Source organism: Vespa crabro, chromosome 7, assembly GCF_910589235.1.
Source record: "Vespa crabro chromosome 7, iyVesCrab1.2, whole genome shotgun sequence".
In the NCBI taxonomy this organism is placed as follows: Eukaryota; Metazoa; Arthropoda; class Insecta; order Hymenoptera; family Vespidae; genus Vespa; species Vespa crabro.
In genome coordinates, this window is record NC_060961.1 from 5,115,791 (window position 1) to 5,134,573 (window position 18,783).

Below are 18,783 nucleotides of genomic sequence, written 5' to 3' on the forward strand. Positions count from 1 at the left end.
ATTCTTGTAGAACATTTAACATCGACATAAAACTATGTCGAATTTACGTAGTACGTTATACAACATCTTTTTAAAACGAACATCTACGTATGCTCTAACTATAATAACCGGAACATTTTTATTCGAACGTGCTTTCGATTTAGCCAGTGACACATTATTTTATACGATCAACAAAGGAGTGAGTAGAAATTATTAATATCGAACATAATATTAATATTTATGTGCCTTAAAATAATTCGTTTATAATATTAAATTAATATCTTGTATTTATAATGTGATAAATCGTCATATTAATTTGCGAAAAAATTAAACGCAAATTCTAAGAACTTCTTAAGTAGAATTATGTAATTTTATGATGCAGGCAAATAACTCGCCTGTAAATAACCTATTATGAGAATAATTGATTTAGATGAAAAGTATGACATTTATAGCATAGTAAAATATATTAACGAAGTATATATATTTTTTTTTATTATAGAAACTATGGAAAGACATCAAACACAAGTATGAAGAGTAAATGGGCTGATTAGAAATTTTTATACACTAGTTGTATATTTAATAGACAATTGTTTTCTCTGTGAGAATGTAAATAAAAAAGCAAGTGATACATAATGAAGTCATTTTATTTCTATACTGTTTTGCAATAAGCAACCAATAAGTGATAATTTTTGGCATTGTCACAAAATAAATTACCAGCTAGTTTTTTCCTAATGTATGATTTAATAATTTGAAAGAAAAAACTTATAATTGTCATATTTAAAAGATAAAGTATTAAATATTACATAGTATATATTGAATACGAGTCATAGTTTTTCATTAAAAAAAAAAAAAAAAAAAGTATTTATATATATATTAAAAGTACATTATTTCTTTTATTGAGTAGCATTTCAATTACTTAAATTAGGACGTATGTAACGACCAGCAAAAAGAGTTGAGTTTGTTTGTAAATCTACTATAGCAAAGAGGAACGGATGATTAGCTCTGAAAATTTCTTTATTTGATCCCATTAATGGCACTATAGAAAGACCTATAAACACATTTAATATTTTATTATTTAATTGATCAGTAATAATATTATTACAAGATTATATTACCTGTTACTGCAGATGCAACAGTTCCTTCTTCATCAACTTCTATTTTAGCATTTTGTAAAATACTTTTAACGTGTAAAGGACCATCCTCTGTAATTCCGGATAAATCTGCATTTGTCTTAAACATAGTATATACTCCCATCTATAAAAAAAAAAAAAGATGTTAAGTAAGAGCATATAATTTAAATACATAATAACGATACTCACATGTTCCAGTGCAAATCGGAGATCAAGTTTATTTTCTATAGAAAATTTAGGAAGTATCAGATTAACTTCCGTTGGATAAAGATTTGCGATTAAGGCAGACATAGGTATATAAGATAAATCCTTTGATAGAATTTGAAGATTTGGATCCAGTTCATGATTATTAGGTAATAAAACTATCATTGCAGTCTTTCCATCCTATAAAAAGAAATTCTTTCAATGCATTAATTCATTCAATCAATTTTATCATAAATCAAATTAAAGAATGATATTGTTCCATACAGTATACGGTATCTCTATTACATCTGCATTCAAAGATGCAATGTGTCCATAAGGATATTCTGCTGTAGTCGCCATAAAATTTGTATTTTGACAACCTATTTTAGGAACATAAAAACAATCAGTGAATCCTGCATTTCTATCAAATGATTTCAACCATTTCCCTTTGAAATATAATGCTGACGTCAAAATTAAAGTCGTATCCGCATTAAGGCTACCTGGAAGAAAAAATAATCATAAAAATCATATAGACGATATTTAATGCACATGATCAAATCGAATTTCTACGAACCAGGCTCTATGATAGACTTAACGTTGTTACGAGTGGCAACGCGTACCCAGTTATTGATCGTTTCTTCGGCATTATATCCATTTGTAAAGTCAAGAGGTTGAATATCTCCACCGTAATATCGTTTCAGAATAATATCATAATTATTCATTATTTTTAGACCTCTTTTAGACCATAATCGAGTTGCTACATCAATCTCCGTGCCATTTTTGAAAGTCTATAAAAATAGAAATCTTATAAATACGCACACACACACACATATTTTTTTTTTATAAATATTGTTAACAAGTTCCGTGCTAAGCCATTTTTGCCTGACTTTGTCGTTCAGGACATTTGATATTTTGACTAAAGAAAAAAAATGACTGCGTGTACCACTGGTGGTACACATGGCACGGAACGTGTTAAAAATAAAAGTATCCAGAAATTATGAATTGATGCCAAGGTATACTTTCAAGGCCGCGTAAGTACGCTGAGCAATAGTCCTGATATCTTGTAAATTTTCAGGCAATCTCAATGCAGCCTGTATTTCTTGAAGAGTTTGTCCTTTAGCACCTTCGGCGAGAGTCGTTAGAGCTAATTTAGCACTCGCAGGAGACATTATTACATTTCCATCGATTTCTTTGTTCACCTCCTTAAAATTATTAAATAAAATTTCATTAATCATTATAATATACAATCAATTGTTATTCATTTAGCTTCTGTCTTACCTGCAATAAGTCGATGTTGAAGAAATTATATCGTTCCTCGCCATGGGGTATTGAAAATACATTATCTATGAACAATTGAATATAAACAATTATTAAGAAACGAAAAATAGAAAAAAAAACTAATTGTTACGTTATAAGAAATTATAAAGAAAAAAAAAAAAAAAAAAGGCAAGAATTAATTTTCTTCGATATCGTAATTAACATAAATCTCATATTAAACTCATATTATGATAAATATGAAATTATCGTCAATATTACATAACAATAATAAAAATCATATTCTTGAAGGAATATCATAATGAGAGATAGACTGAGCATAGCTATTTATATATTCCATAGCTAGATAGAACAAGATGATACAGGACTTAAATTGAATCGTACAAATGTTCAGTCACAATAATACTCTCTAATTTACCCGCATGGAAACTACGTTTTCGATCGAATATGTAAATGATTAATTCTTTGTATGCATGCATGCATGTAACTATTTATATATATATATATATATATATATATATATATATATATATATATATACCTTTTATGGTATGCGTAGAAGAAATAAAGAGTAACAATGATAATAATTTCCACATATTTTGGCACTATATAATTAACACACACGATAACAATGATCTGTTATATAAACAAACACTCCGATGTTATAAATCTTTCAATTGTTTCTCTTTTCGAAAATTTCATATGCTTTTGTAGAACTATTAATACCGCGATACGATCAAGACAAGTTCTGACGGTGAAATGAAACGACTTTTCTGTTCAACGTTCATCCACTCCGTGATGTATACTCCCCTCTCAGATTTCATTGGATATCATTTTAATTCAATATGAACAAAGCAAAATGATGCTTTATTTAACGATCCATGTCATATTAATAATACGTACGTGATAAAAAATTCTTCTGTTTATTTACATCATATTAGATGTAAAAGAGAAAAATTTTAATTTAACAAAAAAATATTTTACTTCTTTTCGATAAGGAAAAATAGATAAATAAAGTTTTTATAAAGAGAGAGAATAAAAAAAAAAAAAAGAAAAATACTAAGATAACAACTCTTCTATAAAATATGACACATTTGTCGTAATTTTTTTTTACGTATTTTAAAGGAAGTTAATCGACATTTCTGCGATTTTTCACTTCCACCTGATTTATTTTCTTATAAATAATTGATGATATTTATATATATATATCGTATTGACGATGTGTCATCGAACTAAATAGTTTGTTTATGTGACTATGTAAACACAGAGTAACGTTTATAAGATAAAAGTTTATATTGATATCATTAACTGATACATATATACCTTCTTAAAGAAATAAAACATTTCAACCCAAATAATAAAATGCTTATATTGTACAACTTTGGAATTTCCGTACTTTTGCGTCATGGGAACGTCCCAGGAATGTATATTTTTACACGAACTTTTTGCTTATATCTAATCATGCATATACAACACATATATATACATTTAATCTCTCTCTCTCTCTCTATATATATGTAAAATTAAAATTTTTTCTATAGAGAAAAAATATATATACGTATATAAGAGACCTGTGATTCATGCATTTATAATAAGACATATTTTTATTTTGATTGAACTAAAAAATAATATTAGAGAAAGAAAATGAAAGGTTCAAGGTAAACTACATATTCATATATTCATGATTAAATTTTTTTTAAAAGTGCAATAATTCAAAATACTTCGTGAATTAATCATTTTTCAACATTGTATGCTAATATTCTTTTATTCAAAATGACCTGAATCAATTTGTACAAAACCATAAAAAAAAAAAAAAGGAATATCAGTGACCTTGAAAAAAATGGCCTCAATACAAAATTCTTTCCATTGTCAAATGTGGCCCTTTAAATAATATGACTTTGTTCTAAAGACTTTTTGTATAGAACTATAAATAATGGGAATATTTAGGATCCGATTTAAATCCATTATTTTATATATATATATATATATATATATATATATAATTTACGTATAATTTTACTTGTGCAAGTATTATAATGTTTTGTAAACAAAATAAGTAAAAAATTAGCAAAAAGAAATTTGTAGGAAAAATTAACAAGGAAGAATGTATCTTTGTTGTCATATTTACAAGTTTAAGTTATAAAGATATTATAATTGAATATCTTTTTATTTAAGCTTGTATCATACTCGGCTTTATTCTGAAATATTCAGCTCAACTCTTCGTTTCATTTTTCTATTATAACTTTATTATAAACATAATTCTTTGGTACATTATTATTTTTATATTTGAATAAATATAACAACAAGTTTTTTGATTGACTCTCAAATTTAAAATAAACATTTTCTATAACGTAAGAGAGTATAATAAAATAAAAAACTTGTTATCATCTATCTATCTTCTTTTACGTAGGATTAATTTATTTCAAAGTTATAGCCTCTAAAAATACTGTTGTTACGTTTCACGAACACTGTTATAGGACTCTTTAACTATTGAAATTTTTATTACGTTATCATTAAATTAGTCAACTTAAATTAATTTTAAAAATTAATTTTTAATCATCGGTTTCAAATTTAAAATAAATTATGAAGAAATTTCAACTGATAAAGGCGTCGACAAATGATCGAAGTGTTAATTAAAAATAAATAACCCATAACCAAATAAAACCATGAAAAGCTACAATCATTTAGATTTTAAAGAGAAATGTTAGTATATCGAATCACGTCATCCACCATTTATCAAATCCTAATTTTATAAGCCTTTACCGGAAGTGGATGATAGAGAAGGTCGTGTTCCTTGACCCGAACGTGATGATAAATCCACATTTACATTTCCTGTACTTCCTTCTTGTTGTAGAGGATTCATGATTTTTCCAATGTAAAGAATAGTACCTGTCGATTCGTCCTCGATATAAAAAATGAACGGATGATCCGCATGGAAGGTTTGATCAGAAATTTTATTCCCGATTTGTACACCTATGAGAAAGAAATAAATAAATAAGTAACAATCGTAATTAAAGTTCTATAATGCAATGTAATATTACAAATCATACGCTCATTATATTTATATTTTTTCATTCTTTTTTTTTTCCTTACAAAATTAATTCATATTCAAACGTTAATGTTTATTAAAGAGAAATTATATCTACTATAAATTATACATATCATAATATTTGTCAAATAAAGTAAATAAAGAAAAATTGAATTGGAGTTAATTAATGAATTCTAAATATATAAATTAGAGCAACGTTTTACGCTAATCACATTCATCCGAACGTGAAATAACATAGCATATGTTTTTCTCTCTATTCATATACTTTCTGTTTAATTATTAAAATGATATTCGTTTACAGTAAACTTACCGGTGGCTGCATAAGCGGTTGTTCCATTTTCATTCACTTCAATACCAGTTTTTTGGAGGATATCCGAAACGATGAGGTGCCGGGAAATACGTTTTGTCTTTGCTATACCCGTCAAAGTAGCAGTATCGTCGAATATATCTCGAATACCCAACTTTAGGAACGAATAGAACAAAAAAAAATGCACGCACACACACACACATACATACAAATTAGTAACGATCAATGAATTATTAATAATATATGTATATAATATTTTAAATATGTATTTTGCACATACCTCGCGAAGAGAAGGCTCCAAATGGCTTGTAAAGTCGAACTTAAATTTTGGAATGGTTACTTCAATCGGCATATCTTGCATTAACCATACATGTCTCGTCAATATAAAAGGATTAATCTCTTTCAACAGGTGATCTACTCCGTTTAATGTATATGGTAGTACCAAATACATAGCAAATTTATGACCCTAAAGATAAAATCAAATAATGAGTAAGATCAGGAATTACCCATGTAATCGATGAACACTCATTCATTGGAAATCATTCGATAGCTAGTGAAGAAATCAATAAAATTCCCATTTTTGAGATAAGATCTTTTTATCATAGGAGTCACGATTTCTTTGTTGACTAGTCATGAAAGGATAAATCAATGTTTCTTCTTTTTTTTCTTTTTTAATAATAAAATAGAATATTAAAATGATATTCGCCATTAATCGCATTGTCTTGTGTGTGTGTGTGTGTGTGTGTGTATAATAAATATAAATATTAATATCTATGTATAAATATTTGAAATAAAATTAGCCAAGTCAATTGCCGATAAACGGTAATCGTCATTGCAGTCAATGTGTTAAAAGATTTACCGTAATGTTGATAAGGACTTACATCATACGGTATTCGGAGAATCTTTGCGTCCAATTCTGGAGATTCTGAATAATAGAATCGATTGATTGTGGACATGAATGGTACAGCAACGCTATTGTTTGTGCTTGTAAAAAATTTCCCTATGTAAGTATTTTTAGATGAGAAGAATTGACGTCTCCAAGTGCCCTTGAAAAAGAGTGCGTTGACCACTAACATTACCGAGTCCTTCAAATTGTTTTCTACAAAAAAAAAAAAAGAAAGAAAAAGGTAAAACAGGATTTATGTTTAATTCACTAATTCATTCATATTTTTAAATATTCTTTATTATACTAACCATCTTCAATCAATTTACCGATATTCCCATGTGTTACATTTTTTACCCAAGAATTAACTTTCTCGGTAATTGTTCGAGTATCCGACAAATTTGTATTTATAAGATTAACCCCATAAAATGTTTCTACGATTGCAGCATAACGTTGTCTCGTAGAAATGGAAGTATCGACATAAATGCGTGTACCGATATTCAATTCGTACTGAGGACATATCATCTGCAAACATACATGCAAATAGCATGATTTCATTGATTATATTAAAAGCTATTATTTTAGCATCTGATATCGTCAAAGAAAAAAGAAAAAATAACATCCTGTTTATCTACTTTTAGAGGACGATCGATACATTCTCTGTAGTACACGATCAATACGTTTCACGCAGAGAGAGAAAGAGAGAGAGAGAAAAAAAGAGAGAGAGAGAGAGACGAAATTAAAGATAATAAATTGTACATTTACCCTTAATGATTGAAGGATTTCAGAAAACTTATCGCGAGTCGCTGATCGACTAGCCGGTAATTGCATAACTCCAGCTAATTCATGAGCCGTTTGATCCTGAGCTCCTTCGTAAAGCAAAACCAATGCCATTTTCACGGATATCGGTGATAATAATACATTTCCAGAATATTTCGTTCCCATAGTCTGCAAAAGAGATACAGAAATTTAAATAAAATAAAATAAAATTAAATTAAATTAAATTAAATTAAATTAAATTAAATTAAATTAAATTAAATTAAATTAAATTAAGTTAAGTTAAATTAAATTAAGTTAAATTAAATTAAATTGAATTGAATTGAATTGAATTGAATTAATTTTTTTATTTTTATTTGTTTTATTCGCGTAGTTTCTTGGGATGTACCCACTTTAAAAAGCATCCAGTCAAAAACATTAAATCGTTCTCCTTGATAAGGAACAAAATCCTCGTCGTCATCGTCATACGTAGAAACATTGGTTTTTATTGCTGGATTCGTAACATTTAAATCTTTTTGTTGTCTCTGTATAACGGCACTTTTTGTCGTAGATACAAGCAGGATGCTCCATAAAAATAAAGTGCAACCTATAATTAAAATTTTTTAGCATTTTTTATTTGAGAGAAAAAGAGAGACGAAGAAAGAGAACGAGAAAGAGGGGTGGAGAGAGAGAGAGAGAGAGAGAAAGAGAGAGAGAAGTAACGGGACAATGTTTCTTTTAACGAAATTTATTCGAATAACTTTACAAACACTCGAATTTCAATGCTCGAACGAAATCGAACAGAACATCACTAAAGGGGATATGTGTTGGGTACCAAAACAATCGGTAACCTTGAGTTTTAATGGCACGTGAAAAATAAATTAAATAACTCGAGAATAATTAAAGATGATTAATATGTTTGTTGCGCATCAATCAGCCTTAACAATTGTCAACGAATAAAAGAAGAATTTTACATTTAATTTGAATTTAATTAAACGTTATTTAGTAACGTTTGATACGAACATTTTATAAATACGTCTATCAATCATAGTTTTTCCATTGATTACGTTTTCTCAGTACTTCCAGTAAATTAATATCATCTTCATTAAAAGGTAATAATTAGTTTTGTCTTTTTTTTTTGTTCTTTTTTTTTTCTTTTTTTTTCAATGGAGTGTTTCATAAACGATTGTATTTTAATTATATTTATTAGTTATATTCTATCGTTTCGTTGATTGTTATTCATTATAATACCGATTGAATTAATATATTAAGGCTATTTTCGTTAAAAATTATTCTTTATTTCGTTAAAAAATAATTTTAATCAAAGATCTGTCCTTACTAAACGTGGAATACGTAATTGTCAACTAACGTAATTTATAAATTGATAGATTGATCATTATAAAGAATTTAAAAGTTAATCATTGATGAACATTAATTCTTACCTAATATTTCAATCAGCTTCATGATGATTGTTCGTTAATATTAAACAACTTTATTTATTAAACAAACTCGAACGTTTTTATAGACGTGTTAAATATTCTATACGGTATCTACACGATGTATGAACGAAGTGAGTACGATAGAGTTCGCTAAAGAGTAAAACCGGTCGAGCATCGGTCGTTGTATAAAACTTGAAGAGAATAAAAGAGAAAGAGTGGTGGAAAAAGAAATATGGTGGGGAGAGAGAAGAATGGAATCGCTGAAGGAAACTAACAGTTTATGTGACTCATGTAAAAGTATTTCTTTCTGAAAAATATTTATCGTGTTAATTTTTAATGACATCTTAATAGTATACGTGACGAAATTAACTAAGAATAGAAATTGAATATTAATATAATATAAATTTCTCCAACTTCTTTCATGACTCTCCAGGAGATCCTCGTGAAATCCTTTGACGTCGAACGTTAGATAAATTTTACTTTTGTAGATTATATCTCTCATAAATTTCCCCATACAATCATTGATACAATGTTGTTTGACCACAATGATTCGTAAAATTAATCAATTTGATAAGAGAACGTATAATACAAAAACAGAAAATTAGAAGATCTATGAGTCTAGGATGAGGATTAAAAAGAAGTTTTTATGTAAAAGAAATTCACGTTTATTCATGATAAAAATTATTATAATCGAAGTTTCATAAATAAATAAAAAAATCGAATATGGGAACTTTAAATAAGAATATGATAATTACAACGATAACAAATTTAACTGATAATAATCATTATTATCGGTATTTCGTTGTTTATTACTTTGATCTACCGCGTTTCTCTTGTTGCATAGTGTTATATTTATTGTAAGCGTTCAAAATATACACAGTAGCTGCATTTAAGCTTTCAGGTGTAATGTAGGCTCGTGCTAGATCAGCGACTTGTTCTTTCATCTGTTAAACATAACGGAGATGAAATAATTAGCATAGATCTTTTAATAATTAATTAGAATGTATTAGAGACAAATGTAGATTCTTTCTTGTTACCTGAGAATTATACAGTGAAAGATCTAAAATATTATTGGAACAGATGTTTGTGAAAGTGCATATTAAAATAGTAATAGCACCACCCACGGTGAGAGCAAGTAAGAAATATACTAGGTAGGTCCCAAATTGAGTTCCATATACCATAATGCTTGTAGCCAAAGGAATCAAGCTTGTTGCGAATCCAGAAGACAACTCATGCTTTTCTTGAGGCGATACTGTTATCGGAACTTCGTATCTTTCCTCTAATCTTGATTGAATAGGATCTCCATTTTTTATATATTCAGGATAGCTTGGATATTGATATAGCACCGGTGATAATTGATTTCCTTGGAAATACGAATACTTTTGCAATTGATTATCGATTTGATTCTGAGCGACCGTTGATGATTGCAATTGCTCTTGTGGTTCCTGAGTTGACTGAAAATTGCTGTTACGTTTTACGATCAAACCCGCCAATCCCAAATTAATCAATGTAGATATTATTAAAAAACGAAACATATTGTTTCTTTGACGTAAATCCACACTTTACTTTAATGAATCTAAAAATTAAATATTTATTTATATATATATATATAAAAATAAAATATTATAAGTTATTGACGATGTACTTACATTCGTTTTTGTAGATCGTTGGAGTACACGAACTTTTCAAACTGTTCTTGTCCGTTTAACGTAGTTCAGCAAATGACGAATATTTTCGTACCTTCTGCTTATATAGTACAGGCAGAATTTGCAGGTACATTTCTGTGCGTCGTTTTTCTTTCTTTTAATAGTTCATCCCTTGCTGATAAAGGACAGCGCTTTCACTTGACAAAGTATACCTGGCTTGTCTGAAACAGCTTGATATTATCCATTTTTCTATATAGAAGTTGTCTATTTTTTTGCCATGACTAATTTCTTAAAATTTTTACACGTTACACGTTATTTCTAACAGGAATGAGAAATAAATAATATATATTTTTTTTTCTTTTTTTTTTTTTTGTTTTTTTTTTTTTGAAAAAATCATTATAATATTTGTTATTGCGGTATATAAATTATACAAAAACATCATATTCAAAATAAATGGCACATTACAAACGTAATAATGACCAATTATAGCTAACGGCCATTAATAAATTCATACATAAATACGTTCGTGCATCAATCTTAGACGATTATTGTTATTCTCTACGATACCGTCAAATGTTTATGTTGTTATTTATTTGAATCATTTGTCGTTATTTATTAAGTCAAATTCTCTTCTCTATATAGATTTTCTTTCATCTATTTAATACAAATAGAAAACACAAATAGAAAACCTTATATGGATTAATACCATACTTGGTTGTGACAATTTAGTCACTATCAAATAACAATAAACGTCGAATGATCGCGGTATCGAAGATGATAAAATAATATTTATATTGTATAAAAGAGACGTGCAAAATTGACTCGTGTGGAACCTATTGTTCCTTATTTCTAGATTTTTTTTTTTTTTCTTTTTTTTTTATCTAAGTATGTATTTAACATCACATTCTCGCTCTCACCATATTCAAATAATTCAACGTTTATTCACTGTTGTTACATTGTTACACCACGATCTTACTTAGGTTTTGTTATAAAAATAATGACTTTGTATGCATGTAATTATAACATCTGTAAACATTGGAATAAGTACAATCGAGTGTTTAAACTATTAAGAGTAGCAATAATGGAAGAATTATTTTTTCGCTTTTCCGACGAAAAAATTTGCACGTGTCTATAATATACGATATAACGTCTTAACGAGAAATATTTCCATTCAATATAAATTTTATTATAGAACAATGCTCTACTGTCTATAAACATTTACGTAAAAAAAGAAAAAAAAAACAAATAGCAGTAAAAAAATTACATTAGGTGTAAAATTAAAAGTAATAGTATCAAAGATAAATTTTCTTGGTTTCTATCTTTCACAGTTTCGTATAATATATAACATTTTTAATCTTACACTCTATAACGCGATACAAAATTTTATGGATGTAAACCTTTCAACATCATCGACTCATCTTGAATCTCTGTACGTAATCTCTCAGTTTCATCCTCGCTACTCGTAGAAATATTTAATACTTCTAATTTTTTCCTTTTTTTTCTATGTTTCCATCCTCTATTCTCAGATCTATTAGATTTAATTCGTTTCCTTTTTTTGTTTTCTAATATTTTCTCTGCTTCTTCCAATATAGAATATCCATGATTATGTTTACTCTCATCAACATCATCTTGATCACCATTTATACAAAAAGAGTCCTAAATAAAACAAATGTTATATTAGTTAATTGACAAGTACTAATTATAATATATATATATATATATATATATATATATATATATATATCAAATATAAAGTATTAAAATTAACCTCAAGATATGATTCATTCGCCTGTGAACAAGGTTGAGAATATATCTCTACCATTTTATTAAATTCTTTAGGTTCTTTAAAAATAAAAGCACCAGGTCGTTTGATAGGATTTTTAACGGCTTGTAAATATAAAGCATGCATATCGTCATCCGTTTCGTGTTGAGTGTAACTAACAAAATCTGATAGATCCTCGTCTTTGCCAGAACTTTCGTCGGAACTATTATCAAAAAATACTTCTGCCTCGTTATCTATATATTTGCATTGATTTTTCTTATTGCTTTTATCTTTTATTGATTCACTTTTGTACGAGGAATTCGTTAAAGAATCGATATGCTTCGATTGAGTACTCTGACTCACTTTGTTAGAGTACTGTTTTTTTAAATATCTATCTGGGGCTTTAAAAGAACTCAAATCTTTTAACATCGTCTCTCGTGTTTCAACTTTTTCTAAAGATTTGTCTTTGAAATTGCTACTACTTGGAATAGACGTATCATAATTTCGATTTTTCTGTTTAGAGAAATAACTAGTTTCCAAATCATTTAATTTTTCTATATCGTTTAAATTTATAACAAAATCATTGTCAGAATCATTCTGATCGTCCATGGAAGTGGAATTAGAAAAAGAATGTTTTATGGTAGACAATTTTTTTGATATTCGCAAAGAACTACTTTTAGTATGTTCTTTTGATTTAGACTTTTGATTGAATGATATCCATTCATCGCTATCCGTATCATTCCACATAGTATCATCTACGAAAGACGATGCTACAGTATTGGTATTTTTTACCCTTAAATTAGCATTAGTAGAATTATTAAAGTATTTAGAATTTGCAGCCGAAATAGATGATACTTCAAAATCGTTATTCCATTCAAAAGCATCGACTTTAAATTGATTGTCTCCTATACATTTTAAATCTTTATGAATATTGATATTTGAATTTGATAAAGTTTCATTTGTCGGATTTTCCTTGTTTGATGATTCATTCCCTGCATTATTAATTTCCAAATCTTCTTCTAATTCGGATGCAAATATATCATCTTCAGATTCATAATCATTGATTTGTACATTACTTTGTACATACGATATATTATTAATTAATGTGCATTTGGACTTTTGCGTTACATATTGTCCTGTATCTTTTATTTCTGTAAGCGCAGTTCGAGCATTTGGATTGGAATTTATTTTTTTTATTTCATTAACAGCTTGAGTTATGGAAAACATAGACTCACAATGCTTTGAACGTACTTCCTTAGCTTGCATTTTTGATAATGTTAAATTATTTGTTTTTTCTTGTATTTTATCAGTTGTTACTATTTTGGAAGAGTCATTGTTCGATGAGTCCAATTTCTTTAATTCCTTATTTTTGACATTATCGGTATTCAATTCATTGTGTTCTAAATCATTTTCAATTGATTCAAATGAATCATTGAATATATCTTCAAAAAAACTAAGTTCATCGTCACGTTGTTCACTATTCCTTACATTAGTAACAGATTTTGCTTTGCTGTGTTCTGCAATATTAACGTTAGTATTCAGATTATTTTCATCATTTTCATTAGAATTTAACATTGTATTGTTAGAATCAGTACTTTCATCGAGTAGATCTTCAAATCTAGATTCACTGACATTAATACATTCATTCATGACTGTGTTTACTGGACTCATAATATTATATTGATTGTTACAACAAAAATTGTCGTCATCATAATCGCTTTGAGAATTTTCTTCTGGTAATTTTAAGTTTAGTTTAACGTTAGTTAAATGATTACCCAAGTCATCAAGTATATCTAGACTAGGTACATTGAAATCAATGAAACTTGTAATTGATTCAGTTAAAGAAACATAAGTCATATCCATTTTAGGTTTTTCGAGTTTCATTTCCTTTTCTGATTTCTTCATAGTACACAATGTTAAAAAATCAACTGCTTCAGTATCACAAGTAAGCAATTTAACGTCTGATGCTTTTATTAAATTAGTTTTATTATTTAAATCAGTTTCTATTATAGTAGGTTTCACAAGTTCTACAATATTATCATCATCATTGTCATCATCATTATTGAACTCTTCATTATTTTTTGTATTTACGAGAAATTTGGACAATGAAGGTTGATTCGTATTTTTTATATCGTTTGTAAAAGCTGAAAAAAAAATGAAATCCATTTTTAATTATTATTAATAATATATGATAAAATATAATTCACTTGTAGAAGATAAATTATCATATTAAAAATATTTACATTGTTTGACATTTTTGCTCTTTTTCGTCGATGTTTCATTTAACTTTTTATTATCTACCTTCTTAGACTTTTTATCTTTTTTCACAGGACTTTTTGGTTGTACATTTATATGCATTTTATGACATTCTGGACTACATTCCTTTGGTATCATGCGAGGATTGTTTTGATATAAAGAGGAAAATATATTGCTTGTATTAAGAATTTTACTGTTTAAAGATTCTCTTCTTGCTATTGTAGACTTTAAAGCCTTAGAGAAAAAAAGATTTAGAAAATAATGTGTATACATATATATATGTTACAATATATACAGTATGTTACAATATATACAATATATACAGTGTTACAATATGTTACAGTATATATATACACATAAATAAAAAAAAATATATATATATAATAGTATATACTTCGTGCTCTTTGCCATCCGTAACAAGAATTATTATATGACCCTCTCGTTTTCTTCCAGTTCTTCCCATTCTTTGTACAAGACGAGTTGGAGATTTTTGTGATACATCAAAACATATTATCAAGTCTACTTCTCCAACATCTAATCCTTCTTCACCTATTTGAGTAAAGAATAATTCTTATTATCAGTTTTATTGAAATACATACAAATTTACTGTATTATAATATATACCTATACTGGTAGAAATGAGTACATTGACACGATTTTTTCTGAAATCTTCTATTGCCTTTACTTGATGTTTCTGTTTTTGTTCAGCTTGACCAACAAACATTTGTGGTCTTATCAATGGTCTTGCTTGTAACAATAAAATATATACCTCGCTGACAATGTCTCTATACTATACTTAAAATTAAAAAGGTTTCTGTTTAAATAAATATTAGTAAAAATATATATTTATATAAAATGAATGTATATATACAAACCTCTACAAATACTATAGCTCTTGTATCATTTTCAGTAGTACTTGCCATCTTGAAATGTTGCAATAACAATTCTTTTAATTTTAAAAACTTATTATGTCCGAATACAAGATCATTTGGAATCTAAACATGCAAAAAGATTATATGAGTATTAATATAATAAGTTAAATGGTGAATAAAAAATTAAATACAAACTTCAGGAATATTTCCATTAATAAATAATTGAACATCTGGAAATGGTCCCAAATAAGTTTGAACTTCTGCAATTAATTCTTGTAATTGAATTTCACTGTTCATCCAAAATTTATCAGAATGATCTTAAAAAACATTAAACGTATTATGTATATTATGACTAGCATAAAAATTCCTATTAAATAAACACATACTTTGATAAAACTTATAAAAGGCACGAAGTCCATGGCGAATCATTAATTCATAAGCATGATACATGGTAAGTAGTATATTTAATGTTTTCTTAATTTGGCCATTATTTCCTGATTGATTTGCCGTCTTTTGAAATTCTTTCATTATCACAAATATCTAGTTATATAATATATATTATATTCTTGTAACATATTGAAACGTCAAATATATGATTTAACTATTATTATATAGAAAAGAACTTACTTTGCCTTTAGAAATAGTCGCAGTTTGTCCACGAATAACGTTACATCTAATGAGAAATTTGACATGACGATCCATTATATTAATATATCTTTCTTTATACTTTTCTAATTCTTCACCAAGAGGTACTAAAATAATATCTGTCTTTCTTCTATTAATATATGGCATTATATCCAGAGATGTTTCATCTCTTAATTCTATGTGTGCAACGTGTAAATTTTGCACTATCTATAAATAAAAATAAATTTTTAAGGCAAATGATAAATTAATAATTTAAAAGAAGTATTTTTAAATTACCTGATGAACATTAGCAATTTTATTCCCTGGCGTAGCAGAAAGTGCTAGTATTCTAAAATATTGATTTTTCTCACTCAATATACGGATACACTACAAATATTACAAATCAAACAAAATAAAATATATTAACTTTGTTTATCATTAGGAAATGTAGAAAATCAGGTACCTCACAATATGAATGTTTACCCAATGCTTTATGTGCTTCATCTATCACAACACATTTTATAAGTTCACTGGGAATGATATTATTTTCAAGATCATTATGAAATACTTGAGGTGTAGCAAAAAATATTCTTTTTTTATACCAAGCTGTTTGACGTGTCTTATGATTTACATTACCTATTAAAAAAAAAAAAAAAAAAAAAAAAAAAAAATCTATTGTATTAATTGAAACTTTAGAAAAGTATACTACTGCTTAAGGTAAAGTAATGTTGACGTTACAAATTTTTATTAATTGATATTTTATGAAATACCTGTGAGTTCAATACTTTCTATACTTGGAATACCCATTACATTATAGCAAGCATCAATCTGTTGAGCAACTAAGGGCTTTGTTGGTGCAAGGAACACGACTTTTCCACATGGATACCATCTCCAAAAATTATACATTACCACAGCAGCGATAAATGTTTTTCCCAATCCTAATAACAAAATAAATATTCTTAATCTGTCATCATCACTTTTATAGATATACTTATACAAATTATTTTTAGGAAATAACATTAAAAAATTATCTTACCAGTTGGTAGACATATTAAAGTATTATAATATAAAGCTCTATTAACAATATTAAATTGATACTCTCGAACAGGATAATTCTCTGGATATATCCATATATTTCCAGCAGACAAATCAAATCCATTTGTCTGTGTATCGGTTGAAATGTCAAGATTCTGTATAACTTCCATTTCATTAAGTTCTATAGAATTAAACATTACAAAATATATCTTTATTGCATCTTAATAATTTTATACTGACATATTATAATATATCTAAATTATTCATGAATGAAATATTATTTCTAATGAAGATGAAAAAATATATAAATTTCTAAATGCAATGGTAACATGTTTAACTATGCAGCATTAAATAGGTTATCTTTCAGACAATACAAATTAACATGAAAAGTTCAAAACTTCATGTTATGTCATCGTATTGATACAAAGCGAAAATTGTATATTTTTATTGTTATGTTTATCACATGATAGTTTGATAAGAATACCTTCTCTCTTCTTTGTTTCATAAAAATTAACATAGTTTCATCACACGAACATACTTTTTTTCATAATATTTAATTTATGTATATATGAAAATATTAACATCACATAAACAATATCATATCAAGCAATAACATCAAAGAAATGAGATTTTTTATTCGATGGTCCATAAGAAACAACGTAATTTTGGAATTGGAAGGATTTAACTCCATTTTGGAAACGGTTAGAAAAATTAACCAATCGTGAGAAAGTATCTCTCCACGTGATCAAACATTTGATAGTGAGAAATGAAATTTATAAGAGTCAAGGATTCTTGAATCAATGTAACATTAAAAAAAACAATAATTTAGTACATTTTCTATAACGTGTGTACAAAAATGGTCTTAAGATTCAGGTTTGTGGTTGTAACATATGAACAAAAGAGGAGATACGTAATTTTATAACTTATTTGTATTAATTTTTATCATCGTTTAATAAATTTTGCTTTTAGTATATTTTTGTAATATAATGTACTCATTTGTAATATTGAAAAATTATTATTCTCATTTTTCAACATTTATTTGATTGCAAAATTGAAGATTCTGATTGAACAAATCTATAGAGTTTTTACATATTCTTTCAATATAATTTACAACAGAGATAATTATAATAAATATGTATATACCTTGTACACATGCGCATTCTTAAATGAACATACATACATTTTGACATACATACATATATACATTTGAAGATAATAAACTTGCAACGACCATATAACATTCTGTGTTATAGCATATACTTTAATATATTATATTATTAGATGTATGCCTTAAAATTGTAATGATGGAATCTATAATGATTCAAATATATCATTGTCAATTCATTGAATTTATATACAAAGTGTCTTATGTATAAGTTTATTAATTAAAATGACACAGAGGAAGTATTTAGTATCTCAGATGACATATATATATATATATATATATATATATATATATATATACATATATACATATATATATATGTATATATATATGTATATGTATAACTGTAACTTTTCTATACAGAGACTCACATTTTAAATATTATGTTTTTTTTTGTGCAAGTATCATACATCTTTACATTA

General features: G+C 27.0%; 3 protein-coding genes across 5 annotated transcripts; all 3 read right to left on the reverse strand.

Annotated features, from left to right (window-relative positions):
* Window positions 1-605: 605 nt before the first annotated feature.
* LOC124425814 lies at window positions 606-9,169 on the reverse strand. Its single transcript, XM_046966729.1, has 15 exons — window positions 9,005-9,169; window positions 7,976-8,169; window positions 7,572-7,754; window positions 7,118-7,331; window positions 6,805-7,022; window positions 6,204-6,389; window positions 5,927-6,077; window positions 5,331-5,540; window positions 2,571-2,635; window positions 2,312-2,494; window positions 1,867-2,080; window positions 1,578-1,792; window positions 1,299-1,493; window positions 1,095-1,233; window positions 606-1,027 (listed from the first exon to the last, which is right to left on the reverse strand). Exons 1-15 carry the CDS (start codon window positions 9,024-9,026, stop codon window positions 888-890), a joined length of 2,529 nt encoding a protein of 842 aa, XP_046822685.1. The 5' UTR covers window positions 9,027-9,169; the 3' UTR covers window positions 606-887.
* Window positions 9,170-9,653: 484 nt separating this feature from the next.
* LOC124425816 lies at window positions 9,654-11,423 on the reverse strand. Its single transcript, XM_046966737.1, has 3 exons — window positions 10,651-11,423; window positions 10,039-10,577; window positions 9,654-9,945 (listed from the first exon to the last, which is right to left on the reverse strand). Exons 2-3 carry the CDS (start codon window positions 10,534-10,536, stop codon window positions 9,811-9,813), a joined length of 633 nt encoding a protein of 210 aa, XP_046822693.1. The 5' UTR covers window positions 10,537-10,577; window positions 10,651-11,423; the 3' UTR covers window positions 9,654-9,810.
* A 516-nt stretch (window positions 11,424-11,939) lies between these two features.
* Window positions 11,940-18,558, reverse strand: LOC124425813 (Fanconi anemia group M protein). Of its 3 annotated transcripts, none has more exons than XM_046966727.1 (14): window positions 17,681-18,558; window positions 17,198-17,377; window positions 16,932-17,099; window positions 16,625-16,797; window positions 16,459-16,548; window positions 16,165-16,389; window positions 15,924-16,077; window positions 15,733-15,797; window positions 15,541-15,660; window positions 15,290-15,455; window positions 15,060-15,214; window positions 14,653-14,899; window positions 12,416-14,553; window positions 11,940-12,303 (listed from the first exon to the last, which is right to left on the reverse strand). In XM_046966727.1, exons 2-14 carry the CDS (start codon window positions 17,364-17,366, stop codon window positions 12,031-12,033), a joined length of 4,143 nt encoding a protein of 1,380 aa, XP_046822683.1. In that variant the 5' UTR covers window positions 17,367-17,377; window positions 17,681-18,558; the 3' UTR covers window positions 11,940-12,030. The 3 variants fall into 3 exon arrangements, with proteins under 3 accessions (XP_046822683.1, XP_046822682.1, XP_046822684.1); XM_046966726.1 differs by having other exon boundaries at window positions 15,733-15,854; window positions 17,681-18,557; XM_046966728.1 differs by lacking the exons at window positions 16,932-17,099; window positions 17,198-17,377; window positions 17,681-18,558 and having other exon boundaries at window positions 15,733-15,854; window positions 16,459-16,510; window positions 16,625-16,793.
* Between the last annotated feature and the right edge of the window lie 225 nt (window positions 18,559-18,783).